This window comes from Penicillium verrucosum (genome assembly GCF_028828655.1).
Source record: "Penicillium verrucosum strain IBT 35672 chromosome Unknown utg000003l_segment0_segment0, whole genome shotgun sequence".
Lineage (NCBI taxonomy): Eukaryota > Fungi > Ascomycota > Eurotiomycetes > Eurotiales > Aspergillaceae > Penicillium > Penicillium verrucosum.
The window spans coordinates 615,848-630,729 of NW_026643212.1; the positions used below are offsets into that span (position 1 = coordinate 615,848).

Consider the following 14,882-nt stretch of genomic DNA (forward strand, 5'->3'; position numbering starts at 1 on the left):
AGGCGTGCAACAGAGGGGGTATCGAGCGTGGATATCATTAAAAACATCGACCATGTGAGGGTTCGAAGGGTATCAAGTTCCGGCAATATTTGTATCCCTGTAACAATCAAGTCAGAATTCGCTCCACTGTCGGGAAGCCGAAGCGCCTCTAAGTTGAGAACGGAACATAGGAAATGAGAGATGGAACTTACCGAAATGCAAAGCGCTAATGAAGCAAAAATGTACAAAGCTGGGAAAGCAAATAACGGCGCCTCAATCGAGGGTTGGGGGAGGATGAAGAATAGAAAGAGTCGAACCATAACAGTTTGCTCAAAACGGTAATCGATAAACACTGGCCGTTGGCCCGCGGGTCACGTGAGGGTCATCGATCATCCTGACGCATTTTCATTATCTGGGGGATACGTTTGAATTTTTTTTTCGAATTAAATACCTACATATGTATGTTGTAGCTTTATCTGAAGTTATCAAAACAGACAGTTTAGGATTAACCGTTCGGTTTCATCTCGGTACGTTGCTAGGGCTTTATATCTGGTTGCATGTGTTGCCGCGATATATAACTATTCGAGTTTGTTTACTTGACGCCAAACCATAAAAAATTATTTGGATAGTTCACAATCAAACATAGTACATTAAAAATTGATACGAGAGTATGAATGTTTAGTAACTACTACATATCTGTAATGCTCTCATGATTACTTACACTTGAGATATCTACCTAGGTATGTAGTTAGGCACTCCTATTCAATGAGTTGCGTGGGTATGCTATTTGAGAGTGGATCCAACAGTAGCCCTTGTCGTCTGCCTCATACTTCGAGCATTACTTCCACATCTTGACACCATACTCATCCAACTTAAACCCTACAACAACTAGAACAGCATGGAATATCATATCCTAGTTTGACTAGAAACCCTTTCATCGGGCTATTGTGGTTGTATGGAGGAAATTATCCTGTGTATGCCCCAAAGGGTCGACGTAGGGAAGACAGCCATGGAATGGTACACTGTATTAGTCTACCTTTTATATTGTACAATTAGAAATGCAAACATTAAGGAACGATTATTATTTGATATACAGATCTTACTTTACGAGCTACCTCCCTTAGGCCTGACACTGCGTGGAACTGTGGGAGCAAAACAGAACGCCATGGATGTTATCATTATGTTAATTAAATATATTAGACTAGCTGCAAATCTATCATATTTCATTATCTTGCCTCTAGCCACAAACAAAACCTCTTGAACAAAAACAAGCAGTCTCCTAACTATGGGTAGGAGCATGTCAGCCCCAAAGAATATTCATCTTTGCCCATATGCTGTCTTTCTTGATCGGCACATTCTCTGGGTCATTGTTGGCTTCTTCTATCGCTTGTTGAACCGGCACCAGATTCAGAGGAATAATCTCTGTCCGGTGGATCAACTTATAACCCGCGTAGGCAAATAGGACGAGTGGAATATCCCTAGTGTCAAGGTTAGTTGATTAAATTCAATACTGCAAACAACAAGACTCACAGATACGATGAGACAAATGAGGCAGGGTCCCAATTCCCTGCGGTGAAGACTACGAATCCTCCAGTAAGGAGAATGATGACACAAGAGACCAACGCGAACCAGCTTGTGTATCCTTGATGATGTCAGTGTTGGCATAAGGTATGTTAAATCGGGCTTGTTATACATACTGGTGATGCGATTATGCCACGGCAACTCTGTTGGTGATATGCCCTGTTTATCCAGCGCTTGCAACAAGCGAATATGGTTGAAAGCGATGGTGATCCACGAGACCAAGGTGCCAGCTGCAGTCAAATCAACGAACCACCAGAAGACATTCATGGCGTTGTTGGATACACACATGTAAGCCAGGAAGGAGAAGGCAACCTGCAACAACACACACATGTATGGCACTCCCCATTTGGTGGTACGCAGGAATATCTTTGGAGCATGTCCTTTGACCGCAAGACCATATAACGTTCTTGTTCCTGTGAGAATACTCTGGTTCGATGCCGACCACGCAGAGGTCAAGCATACGGCATTCACAACAGAAGGAATAGCCTTGATACCTGCATCGCCGGCGGCAATGACGAACGGACTCGTAGCCGCAGTACCAGAGTCTAAACCAAGACGTTCATCGGCGCTAGAGACCAGCATGCCTAGGACTAGCACAGTGGCGACGTAAAAGATAGACACTCGTGCAAATACCCTTTTACAGGCCTTAGGGATATTCTGTCGTGGGTTTTTTGTTTCACCAGCGGTTGTGGCCAAAGATTCTACACCTGCGAACGAGTAGACTGCATTGGTCATAACAGCCCAGAATCCGAGGAATCGCCCCAAGGACCCAGTAGCAATATATTCAACGAACGGGCCAGGGTCTTTCCAGTAGTGGAAGCCTCGTCGGGGCACACCCGGCACACCACCGAGATCAATGACAAGGCCGAGAATGACCACAAAAATCACAAGCAGGATCTTAAGAATGGCGAATATGAATTCGATCTCGCCATAGACGCTGATCAACGAGACGGCGACAACTACAGACACCACTATGAGGATAGTCACCCAGACGGCGGCATTGATATCCGTCCAGTACTGGATAAGGACCACACTGGCGGAGATTTCACTCGGAACGCTGATAAAGCATCCATAAACGACATTCCAGCCGACCGCAAATGCCAGCGCGGGATCAACCAAGATCTCTGCGTGTCGCACAAAGGAACCAGTGACTGGTAACAGGGCTGAGACTTCTCCTAATGCAAATTGAATGCAGCAGACTACCAGGCCGACAAACAGGTAGCCTAGCAGGGAACCTAGAGGACCACCGGTGGCAATCGAGCCACCTAGACCGAGAAAGAGACCCGTACCCTATTTTATGTCAGTTATAAAGTTGCCGTCTTCATAATTGTTTGCATACAATCGCGCCCGCAATGGCAATCATCTGAATATGGCGTTGCCCGAGGCCCCGTATCAAACTTTGGCGTTCATACTGGGTAACGATCTGCCCATCGTCGACGATGGCAGCGCTCGATGGACCCGACTGAGGTGTGAAGTGTTGGTCTTCTACATCGTGAACATCTTGGACGATGTACCGACTCCCTGTCTTGGTAGAACTCTCTTGGTCCTCGAATACCCCTGCCATGGCGTTGTTGCAGGAAACAAAGTCTTCCAAACAGAAAATATTTCCACGCTAGAGAGGGGCAAGTACAACATAGAGTCAATCACACCATTTGACTGGTCAATGAGGAAGGGAAGGCTAAGTTTTCGCTTATCCGCCTAGGTGGGTTAGACCTGAGCTTCTGCGTAACAGGAATTATATTAAGGAGAGACATCCAGCCGAAGACTTGAAGTTGGCGGGTCTCGAGGGTAATGGGTTAAATTGAGATAACATGCATGAGGTGATTGGCTTATTTTTGATTGCAGAATGTCGCAATTTCAACGGAAAAGCAATATGTATCGAAAAGGGAATGAGATGCAATAGAATAATGGTGCAATATTTACTCCGTACTCCGTACAACATACACACACTCGCGAAGTCTCCGAACTGTTATAAATTCCACATGTAGGTTTCACCATTTGACTAGTTAACTAGGAACAAGAATAGAACAAGGCTACATACCTAGCCCTATGTGAATCATATGCCCGGACGTACTCCGTCTCTGGACATAAACTATCCCACTAGTACTCCATACAATATATGGAATAAAGTGTCATTTTCATGCTGAACCTTTTTCCAACGAAATCCGTGTGGAATATAGTTGATCTCCAGTGTACCCCATGGTTTCTGTGATGTTCAACGCTTTTATTCATCTCTCACCTTGAAGTATGGGAGGGGAAACTGTAGTTCGAAATTTTATAATGTGTATAAAACCCACAGTTCAACGTGTAATTACGTCAAAACCCGCGAATCTTGCAACTGGGATTGTTATTGCCAAGCGAACGTTGGAAATAAGCCTCCTATGGTCGCTGGTTCACGGGTGCCCAAGTGCCCAGGTGGAAGATGGTGCTGAGTAATCAACACGCGCCGGGGTCGGTACCGCGGAGGTAAGAAAGTGACTCAAGCTTCATATGCTCACTCTCTCCATTCTCCAGCCATGTCATTAACACTGAAGCTCTCCTCCTTGGCAATCCGGACTTTGTCTAAGCCCATCGCTGTAAGCTTACATCTCGAGCACAAACCTGCCAAACCTATAGGCTGACCCACACAGTCTCAAATCAAAGCCCAGGCCCGCGAACATGAACGCTTTCGCAAGATCTGTGTCTCTATGGCCCAGGCTCTTCACCGATTCGATATGCGTCTCCGGCTAGGTTCTATCCGCGATACTGCTGCATCACAACGTCAAGCCGCCGCCGCCGCCGAAGCTCGAAAACACAAGCCTACAATCCCCACCGTTCGAAACGCGGCCGACACGAAAGCCGCAGAGGACGCAGAGGCCAAGGCCAAGGCTGCGGCAGAAGAGGCAGCCAAGCCCATTCACTATCGTATCCGTCCCCTTTCCGAGTCTAAAGCTATTGAGTCCGGTGCCAACTTCATCTCCGAATCCTTCCTCTTCCTTGTTGCTGGAGGCCTGATTCTTTTTGAGTCGTGGCGGTCACGGAATAAGGAAAGCACACGGCGGGAAGGTGTGGAGGGAAGATTGGCGGATCTGGAACAATCCGAACAGGCGGCTCGTGAAGCTCTGGTGGCACTCGAAAAGGAGCTACTCCAGCTAAGAGCAAAGCACGGTGACTTGCCCAAGTTGTCTACGCAGAGGATTCTATCTCCGGAGATCTATGAACAACCTGCAGAGACTGATATGCCGGAAGCCCCACAGGGGTGGCTCTCACGCATTTCCTCGTATATTTCTTTTGGTCAAAGTGCTGAGACGACGATCGAGCCTATGCCTAATACCCAGCCCACAACAGGAAATGCTGCACCGGCAACCGAAACTCCAGACCAGTCTGCTGTATCGGCTAGTCAGACGCCATCATTCGCATCGAAAAGCTCGTGATTGCTGATTTCGATTGATATTCGTATCATACCTAGCGATATCCTATTATATAAGTTTAGGCGTGCATTTGCTTTTACATTCCATCAAGATACCCCATTACACAGACCACTAGGGAGGCCACAAGGAGCTGTTTTACTTTCGAGGGTAGGAGTTGCAAGGCGGAGTTACTTGTTGATATTCTCCCCGCTCCTTCCCTGAAATGTACATACACACATCACGTCCATAGAAGCAACAACTCTTCTCTTTGATTCTTCTCTCTTTCATCAGTCCTTTGCACCTAACGCTTCCCTTTTCAATCCCTTCTTTGTATTGTTTTCCTTTTCGCTATGGGTGCTCAATCTCTACCTTCTGACAACAGGCCTCCCTCTCCTCGCTCCGTTGCCAGCCCGCTCAATTCATCAGTTCCATCTATCCCCATATCTACGATGGCTCCTCGAACAACAGATAGTGACAGTTCACAATCTAGCTTCATGCCCACACCCAGAATGGCCACAACTACGCCTCCGCCAACGCTTGGTCTGCGGGGTGAATACAATCCAGAACTTCGGAAACGCGATGAATGGGCCAGGCTGTCTACCACTCTGACTTCTCTGGGCACAATGAAAGAAGGTACACTACTCTTATCCATTATCTATTTGCTCAACATTTGGAGCTGACCATATCCTCTAGCTTCACCAGGACCCCCGAAAACAGACTTTAGTTGTGGGTTCCCCTGACTCCCTTGGAAAAGGTTCAAATGTTAACCCTCCTTCAAGCTCTATGGGCTGCTCGAGATGCCGACTTCAGCTTCGAGCTCATCTACAAGAACCACACCCTGTCAACCTTCGACGTCCTTCACCAGATACACTCCATCAAGCTCAATGTGCTTTTGTTAACTCCCAGTCGGCTGAACGTAACCACGAGACATCAAACTGCAACTACAATCCAGAAGTTTACTGCAGCCAACAAGAACTCATTGGGGGTGATCGTGTACTTGCTGGATGCGAGATCGTCGGGCAACGAACAGATCGAGGCAGTACAGTCTCTCGGGGCACTGCACCACTGCCTTTCATTGGGCTTCACAGAACCTCCCCCTGTCCTTGTTGTGTCTGACGCGTCCTACCTCCTGGATTGCATAGGTGCTTACATGAAGAGTGTCTCGCGCACAAACCCGGTGAGTTATAGTTGAATCCCAAGACTTGCCTTCCATTGGTTATTTGCTTATTTATCGCGATTAGATTCCAGTCAACACCTCTGGAGATAAACTACTATGGCCTAAATCGCCTGCGCCTGTGCCTACATCGTTTCCGCCTTCGAAATTTTCGTTTTCAGCCCAGCCCAAAAGGTGAAGCTCTAGGTATATGCATTCCAGAAAACCGGTCGCTTTTTCGAGAGGGAATTTCTTCGATCCCAGGGATTTGCACCCAGGGATAGTCAACACAATACTCTATGGATGAGCGGTGGACCTTTTTCTTAACCAAACATGTCTAACTACCATCCCATCATCCACATATTCATATCCTTTCATCGGCTTTGTGGGTTATATTTCCCATTAAATGTTTGTTCCGCTGTCCAAGCTTTTACTTCAGGGGATCACAAAATTTAGTCAGTTTCTTTCTTCATTGTCTTGCGAAAGACTAACTCCTGATGTCGTGGGTCTTACTTTAAACTACATAGGTATAAATGTATGCCTTGTTCATCTACAAGTTTTGCCCCTTATATCGTTATCATATCATTACGTTCAAGACTACTCTTGATCTGGGGGGTTTTTTCGTACTACTAACTATATATATTTACATCCCTTGTGTTCGTGAACATCACTTTTCAGCACCACTCATGAGTTTACATATTCAGAACACCCCCAAAAATCACCCATCTATGAGAAATAAGATTATTGAGTATGAAGTTTGCGGCCATAGATGTCTCGTCTTTCAAGTGTTATGTAGTTATATAGCTACTAACCCTAGATAAGTAGCGTCAGTTCGCCCTCTCAGAATCAGTTCTTCTATTGTTGAACAATGAACAGCGAAATTCTGTACCCAATGGAGAGTACAATCCATATACGAGGCCTAGGTCAATGAAAATCGCGGTTAGGCAGGAGAATACTTGTCCCAAGGGTATATGCCCAATGACGTCGGTGCATCTATTCTTAACTGCACGAGCCACAAATCCGGACGCGTGGCTGGCCGAGAAGGTTCGTAGAAAAAAAGAATTGCCACGGAACAAAAATGAAACTGAGCAATAAGAACAAATATTCAAATAGATCATTTCTTAGTAACCGGGTAAATTGATGTCCAATTCGCCCCCTAAGGCAGCAACGGAACCAGAAAAAGGGACCCTGTTGTGGCGCAGCTGTTTGCTTTGGTTTGACTTGTTGTACGTAAGTCCGCCCAGTCACTTTCTTCTTACCAATTACTTAGAATAGGTTCTAGACTATTTCCTATTCAACTCTCAATTCCTGACTCTCAACTTGTAACCAGAATTCCCCCATTCGGTTGACAGGTCAGATTTCACATTTGTCGCCTGGGCGCGAGATCCCCCGAGAGATTGACACAAGATGGTAGGTGGCCTACTTGCGCAATAACACCAGATAAGAACCAAACTGACCTTGTGGTTGCGGTATAGGGTCAGTCACGACGCCCCGTTGGTGGCGAAAAGAAGAGCCGATTCGGGCGCTCCAAAGCAGTCGCAGATGTTGGCGATGGCCGGCAAGCGGGGGGAAAGCCGAAGGTCAGGAAGGCCGCCTTCGAGAGCAGCAAGAAGAAGGAGATTGGTGTGTCAGATCTTACTCTGCTCAGCAAGATCTCCAACGAGGCCATCAACGACAATCTGAAGCTCCGGTTCGAGCACGACGAGATTTATGTAAGGGATTCTCTCGCACGCGGGACTGCGGGGTTGCGCGCGAACAGGAGTACAGGCTAACGGAAGAATATTAGACTTATATTGGCCATGTATTGGTCTCAGTCAACCCTTTCCGAGACTGTGAGTTGCTCCGCGAAGAGGATTTGGTTTCCTGTTTGCTAATAGACTTGCGATCATTGCAGTGGGTATCTACACAGATAATGTCCTCGATTCGTATCGCGGCAAGAACCGCCTCGAAGTTCCTCCCCATGTATTCGGAGTCGCCGAATCCGCATACTACAATATGAAATCCTACAAGGACAACCAGTGTGTCATCATTTCCGGAGAGTCTGGTGCGGGAAAGACCGAGGCCGCGAAGCGGATTATGCAATACATTGCCAGTGTATCCGGTGGTGGTGATTCATCTATTCAGCAGACCAAAGACATGGTATTGGCCACGAACCCATTGCTGGAGTCATTCGGTAATGCGAAAACGCTGCGCAACAACAACTCGTCCCGATTCGGAAAGTACCTAGAATTGGAGTTCAATGCCAACGGTGAGCCGGTGGGAGCCAACATTACGAATTATCTGCTAGAGAAGTCGCGAGTTGTGGGACAAATTACGAATGAGCGAAATTTCCACATCTTTTACCAACTCACAAAGGGTGCCCCACAGAAGTACCGCGACAGTTTCGGTCTTCAGCAACCCCAGTCTTACCTCTATACGAGCCGTTCCAAGTGCTTCGATGTGCCAGGAATTGACGATGTTGCCGAGTTCAAGGATACGCTGGACGCGATGAGGGTGATTGGAATGAGCGATGCGGAGCAGGACAATGTGTTCCGCATGTTAGCAACTATTCTATGGATTGGAAATGTTCAGTTCAGCGAAGACGACTCTGGTAATGCTACTATTAGCGACCAGTCAGTTGTTGATTTCGTCGCCTACCTGCTGGAGGTGGATTCCGCCCAAGTGAACAAAGCTTTGACCATTCGTCTGATGGAGACTGCCCGAGGAGGGCGCAGGGGCTCTGTATATGAAGTGCCGCTGAACAGGGTCCAAGCTTCAGCCGTTCGGGACGCTTTGGCCAAGGGAATTTACTTCAATCTGTTCGATTGGATTGTGGAGCGCGTCAACCAGTCACTAACAGCTCGCGGTTCTATCACCAATTCGATTGGTATCTTGGATATTTACGGATTCGAAATTTTCGAGAAGAACTCTTTCGAGCAGCTGTGTATTAACTATGTCAACGAAAAGCTGCAGCAGATTTTCATTCAATTGACTCTCAAGGCAGAACAAGATGAATATGCCCGCGAACAGATCAAGTGGACTCCTATTGAATACTTTGACAACAAGGTGGTGTGCTCGTTGATCGAGGACAAGCGCCCCCCTGGTGTTTTCGCCGCTTTGAACGATGCATGTGCAACTGCTCACGCTGATTCTGGAGCGGCCGATCAGACTTTCGTTGGTAGGCTCAATTTCCTGTCCCAGAATCCCAACTTCGAAGGTCGCCAGGGTCAGTTCATCATCAAGCACTACGCTGGTGATGTCAGCTACGCTGTGGAGGGAATGACGGATAAAAACAAGGATCAGCTGTTGAAGGACTTGTTGAACCTTGCCCAATCAAGCAGCAACGAATTCGTCCACTCGCTATTCCCCAACCAGGTCAACCAGGATGACAAGCGTCGCCCTCCCACCGCCGGTGACAAGATCAAGGCATCCGCGAATGACCTTGTTGCCACACTCATGAAGGCGCAGCCATCTTATATTCGTACCATTAAACCAAACGACAACAAGGCCCCCAAGGAGTACACCCACGGCAATGTCCTGCACCAGATCAAATACCTAGGTCTCCAGGAGAACGTCCGCATTCGACGTGCTGGCTTTGCTTACCGTCAGACCTTCGACAAGTTCACCGAGCGATTCTACCTCTTGTCCCCGAAGACTTCTTATGCCGGTGACTACACATGGACGGGTGATGTGGAATCCGGCGCGAAGCAGATCTTGAAGGATACCCGGATCCCCGCTGAGGAGTACCAGATGGGTATCACAAAGGTTTTCGTCAAGACTCCCGAGACACTGTTCGCACTGGAAGCCATGCGAGACAAATACTGGCACAACATGGCCATCCGCATTCAACGCGCCTGGAGAAACTACCTCCGTTACCGCATCGAATGTGCGATCCGTATCCAGCGCTTCTGGCGCCGGATGACTGGTGGACTCGAAATCATCAAGGTTCGTGATCAAGGACACCAGGTGCTCCAGGGCCGGAAGGAACGCCGGAGAATGAGTCTTCTCGGTTCTCGTCGCTTCCTGGGCGATTATCTCGGTGTCGGGAATACCGGTGGTCCTGGTGAAATGATCCGCAACGGTGCAGGCATTAGCGGTTCAGATGATGTTATTTTCTCTTGCCGTGCCGAGCTTTTGGTGTCTAAGTTCGGTCGTTCTAGCAAACCTGTTCCCCGGATCCTTGTCCTGACGAGTCGGCATGTCTATATTGTTGCACAAAGTATCGAAAACAACCAGCTTGTCATTTCAGCGGAACGGACCATTCCGGTTGGAGCCATCAAGAGTGTCAGCACCTCGAATCTTAAGGACGACTGGTTCTCGCTGGTTATTGGGGCCCAAGAACCTGACCCGCTAATCAACTGTATCTTCAAAACCGAGTTCTTCACTCATCTCACCACTGTCCTACGCGGATCTCTCACTTTGAAGATTGGAGAAAACATTGAATACCATAAGAAGCCTGGCAAGCTGGCGACCGTCAAGGCAGTCAAAGATCCAGCTGCTGGAAACGTCGACAGCTACAAAAGCAGCACAATCCATACTAGTGCTGGTGAGCCTCCTAGCTCTGTCTCAAAACCCACTCCACGGGCGAAGGCAGTTGCTGCTCGCCCGGTTACAAAGGGCAAGCTACTTCGTCCTGGTGGCCCCGGTGGCGGCCCTTCGAAATTGTCTCAGGCTGCTCGCCGACCTGTCCCTGCCGCTCAGCCTCTGCCCCGGTCTACCCCACAGCCTGCCGCGGTACCGCAGCCTGCTGCCCAGCCGCGCGTCGTGCCTCAACCTCGTATCGTGCCTCAGCCTGTGGCTGCTGTCGCCGCTGCACACTCTCGCAACGAATCTTATAGTTCCGTGAGATCTTCTGGCTCCGTGAGAGCTCCTCCGCCACCTCCCCTGCGGCACCACCTCCAGCCTCGAGAAAGCCGGCCGCAAAGGTCAAGTATGACTACAACAGCGACCGGGCCAATGAGCTTTCCATTACCAAGGGCGAAATTGTCGAGATTGTATCCAAGGAAGGAAATGGTACGTACCCATAGGATACTCCGGTTTGATCATAACTAACTTGTTCTAGGATGGTGGCTGTGTAAGAACACAACAACATCGGTGCAAGGATGGACACCCGAATCCTACCTCGAAGAAGTAGCCGTCGCTCCTGCGCCAAAACCCATTCCACCCCCACCTCCCATGGCACCCCGCGCAACCCCCAGCCCTATTCCAAACGGTGCCGGAGCAGCTGCAGCTGCCAAAACCAAGCCCGCCCCACCCGCTCCCCCAGCCAAGCGACCCAACATGGCCGGTCGCAAACCCGCGCCCCCACCTGCTCCCCGGGATAGCGCCGTGAGCATGCAATCCGGCGACTCATCAGGCGCCAGCGGCCGCGGCACGCCCAACAGTGCATCGAATGCCAGCCTGGCAGGTGGTCTGGCCGAAGCACTGCGGGCACGACAAAGCGCGATGCAGGGCAAACACGACGACGACGATGAGTGGTAGAGTTGAGAAGTGCATTGTTTATGGTCGGTCGCGGTGTTGGACATTTCTGCGCTTAGCGTTGACCTTTTGTGTTTATGTTTGTGATGGGCCGTGGCATGTGCATGTGCAGGTCAGCGAGTCATTGTTTTTTTCCCCCTCCCATTGTCATTACATGCTACAGTACAGCCAAGTTCAATATATACCGTTTCGCGTGAATCAAAAGTATACGGGAAGTTGTTATTCTGGATTCTATTCATTAACATACTACGTAACGAGCTCCCGAGTGTGAATTTCACTTTTGATACTCTAAAACGCTAACTCCTAACTGAGATTACGATTAATAACTTTGGTAAATACTATAAGAAGCTGATGACCGAATCGAACTCGATCATAGAGACGACTTCGAATGGTACGGCGAAGATAACTCGCCCGTCTTCTGACGTGGACAACGCGGTTGTAGAGGCCGTATTAGATATAGAAACGAATACCGGAAGCCGTTTACGAAAGACAAAATGAAGACAAAGCTAAAGATAAACTAAGAAGCAGCTACGGGGACTCTCAATAGCCCATTAATGGGCGCCCATTTCTATACACAAATTTAGTCCTGACACATATAAAGGTCCTGATTAAGAGCTATATTTTATGCATGTATTAACCTATATAGTTAGTTTCATCATATTATTATAGTAAGAAGTAGGAATTTAGTAATTATGTATACTGATTTTAGTACCATGATAACAGATTTCATACAAATTTCCATACAAAATTACCCTAAAAGGCTGGGCTGGGCTGGGCTTTGGGCTTTGTGGGCTATTGAGAGGTCTAGTATTGACTATATCGGACTGTTCATGGCGGAGTTTGCACACCTGCAAATGCCGCTACCAGTTTGCTGTACTCCGTACACCATGTGAATTGCAGCTCGGGATCTGGAACTGTGCAAGTGGGTCGTGAACATGATTTAGTTACGGCACACCTACAATGATGTAGGTTGAAAAGGCTGAGCTGATTGGTGGTTTTATTGGCACATAAAGTTAGATGTGAGATGGTGTGCAGTTGGATGATATCGAATTTTTGATTGCAGATCACTTGGCTAGATATCGGCCTCTCAGGTTGGGATTTTATTTGCATGCTTATTCTTCACATTTATAGCTCAGCTAAAGCGTTTTTGGAACTCATGCTTCTCCAACAAGTAGGTCTAAACCCCCAGACCGCCATTTCTTCTATCTACGGAGTAGGTGGGCCTAAATTCTGGACTAGCGTGTAGGCGTGCAATTATTGCCTGTGAAGGTGTGGAAACTAATTATTACTAATATTGATGCCTGAATATACCATTTAATACATTATTTGTGCTTGATTATATACCGCCTTTTGGCACCGCTCTTACAGTGTATTGTAATGTATTGTAAAATGATGCTCTTAAATGGATGCCTCACTTCCGGGTAATATTGAAGCTATTCCCACCAGTTGACCTCACAAATCTTTTAAAATCTCCCGTTTCTAGATGTTGAGGCCTCTTATACCATATTTTCAACAATTTCAAAGCCCCGCAATTCGTATGAGTGTGAATAGCGTTACATTTGTGCCCGTTTCTCAAGGCATCAATATTGTCGACCTTAAAAGTACTTTACTTAATAAGGGCTCTGTTATGGTAATTCAGGTATTAATATTTTCTGCCGGAAAATATTCAGGCATCAATATTACTAATATTCCAATCCCTGATCGGTTCCATCCCCCTTGCTCCAGCCCACCACTCAGCTCCTCCCATAGTCTCATGTAGGGTTGTTACACAGATCTTCTTCTAATTAATGCACAGTCTAATCAATGCACAGAACCCCTGCGATTCTCGAAGATGTTTGTTTAATTGGAGAATATAATGTATAAACTTTTTCAAAGTCATCAGAATGTCAGCGATCTATTGAAATTATCCTATAGGGCAGACGGTGGATCACTCAGCGGCATTCAAGCATTCACCGGCTTCTTATATATATATCTACCTGGTCACCATTCCTTGACCTGGTATTGCTACTGACGCAGGTTTGACCATATACTGCCTTCCAAAAAAGTACCCAACCAGATAATATGAGGATACTCTGTCTCCATGGCTACGGGACAAGCCCCGATCTCATGGAGGCCCACATGTCAAGGTTGAAAAGAGTATGTGATCCTAGCTGGGAGTTTCATTTTCTGGGAGGGAAAGTAAGATGTCAACCCGATCCAGGCGAGTTCATTATAGCCGAATTTTCTGGCCGGCGTTCGGTAAACATTAACAAATCCGTAATCACAATAGGCACTTCACGCCCCGTTTCTGGTCCCTTCCTCTGCTACTCGACAGACTTCGATCCTGTCAGCATGAGGGCCGCTCATGCCTTGGTTGAAGAGGCATTTCAGAACCAAGGACCCTTCGATGGAGTCTTTGGCTTTAGCCAGGGGGCTTCGGTTTTACTCGCTTATCTGCTCGACCAGATGGTCACATATCCAGAAAGGCCTCTTCCCGTCCGATTCGGGATTTTCTGCTCGGCGGTACCAATACTTGCAACAGACCCAGTCTACTACCGATCCGTGTTCGGTTCCCTCTCTCCAGAGGACGAACAGCGTCTTCGCTCTGGTCAATATGACCAGCTATCCCAGCTCCCAGAACCAGCTCAAACTTCTGCCAAGGCAGTGGCTGAGGTCATCGACGTACTGGAGCCAGTTCTCCGTAAGTCCCGAATGAGTTTTCTGGATCGCCAGCCGTTAGAGGTCCCATGCGCGTTGCATCCAGATCTATACAAGCCGCGTTTACCGTTCCCAACCCTTCACGTTCGTGCGAAGAATGATCTACCGGCGTTGAGACGGTCCTCATTGGTGACTGAGAGCTTTTGCCTCCCTAAGTGGCGACGATCCTTCGAGCACAGCGCTGTGCATGGCCTTCCGCGGTCTGTGGTCGATGTGCAGGATATGGCGGCTGCTATGAGGTGGGTGATTGAACAGAGTGAACGGAGTGAACGAGCGAACTTATGATGGCTTTTCATTTCACATTGGCAAGCCATGTAGTTTTTGAGCTCTTCTCAATCACACCATTTTGCTTCCTATGGTTTCGTAAATTATTGCGTGTCTGATCTGAAGACTTGAAGGGTGTAAGTGACCTATTGTCAGGCTTGGAACAATTCTTGCGTTCTTATCATTGGCAATGTGCCTTTCTATTTGCATGTTGCCTTTGCCCGGTTCTTAATTCCTCTACTTTCCTGTCACTTTTCTCATGTTCCTCAACTGATAGAAATTATACACGTTCATACATCGGCAGAAGATGTCTGTCAGGACCCTAGTGCTCAACACATCCATTGATGAGATATCGGACAGTT

At 47.8% G+C, this 14,882-nt stretch overlaps 5 protein-coding genes across 5 annotated transcripts; 4 read left to right on the forward strand and 1 right to left on the reverse strand.

Annotated features, from left to right (window-relative positions):
* Positions 1–1,279: 1,279 nt before the first annotated feature.
* N7516_008026 (Amino acid/polyamine transporter I) lies at positions 1,280–3,124 on the reverse strand (the record flags this gene model as incomplete). The annotated part of the gene is made up of 4 exons (XM_057220746.1): positions 1,280–1,457; positions 1,510–1,621; positions 1,677–2,850; positions 2,900–3,124. 4 exons carry the CDS (start codon positions 3,122–3,124, stop codon positions 1,280–1,282), a joined length of 1,689 nt encoding a protein of 562 aa, XP_057071018.1.
* A 952-nt stretch (positions 3,125–4,076) lies between these two features.
* On the forward strand, positions 4,077–4,973 carry N7516_008027 (OPA3 family protein; the record flags this gene model as incomplete). The annotated part of the gene is made up of 2 exons (XM_057220747.1): positions 4,077–4,136; positions 4,191–4,973. 2 exons carry the CDS (start codon positions 4,077–4,079, stop codon positions 4,971–4,973), a joined length of 843 nt encoding a protein of 280 aa, XP_057071019.1.
* A 326-nt stretch (positions 4,974–5,299) lies between these two features.
* On the forward strand, positions 5,300–6,301 carry N7516_008028 (uncharacterized protein; the record flags this gene model as incomplete). Its single annotated transcript, XM_057220748.1, has 4 exons — positions 5,300–5,582; positions 5,643–5,675; positions 5,729–6,126; positions 6,191–6,301. The coding sequence occupies 4 exons, from the start codon at positions 5,300–5,302 to the stop codon at positions 6,299–6,301; spliced, it is 825 nt and encodes a 274-aa protein (XP_057071020.1).
* A 1,078-nt stretch (positions 6,302–7,379) lies between these two features.
* N7516_008029 (class I myosin myoA) lies at positions 7,380–11,562 on the forward strand (the record flags this gene model as incomplete). The annotated part of the gene is made up of 6 exons (XM_057220749.1): positions 7,380–7,512; positions 7,578–7,814; positions 7,889–7,934; positions 7,997–10,884; positions 10,920–11,094; positions 11,144–11,562. The coding sequence occupies exons 1-6, from the start codon at positions 7,510–7,512 to the stop codon at positions 11,560–11,562; spliced, it is 3,768 nt and encodes a 1,255-aa protein (XP_057071021.1). The 5' UTR covers positions 7,380–7,509.
* A 2,328-nt stretch (positions 11,563–13,890) lies between these two features.
* On the forward strand, positions 13,891–14,541 carry N7516_008030 (uncharacterized protein; the record flags this gene model as incomplete). Its single annotated transcript, XM_057220750.1, has 1 exon — positions 13,891–14,541. The coding sequence occupies one exon, from the start codon at positions 13,891–13,893 to the stop codon at positions 14,539–14,541; it is 651 nt and encodes a 216-aa protein (XP_057071022.1).
* Between the last annotated feature and the right edge of the window lie 341 nt (positions 14,542–14,882).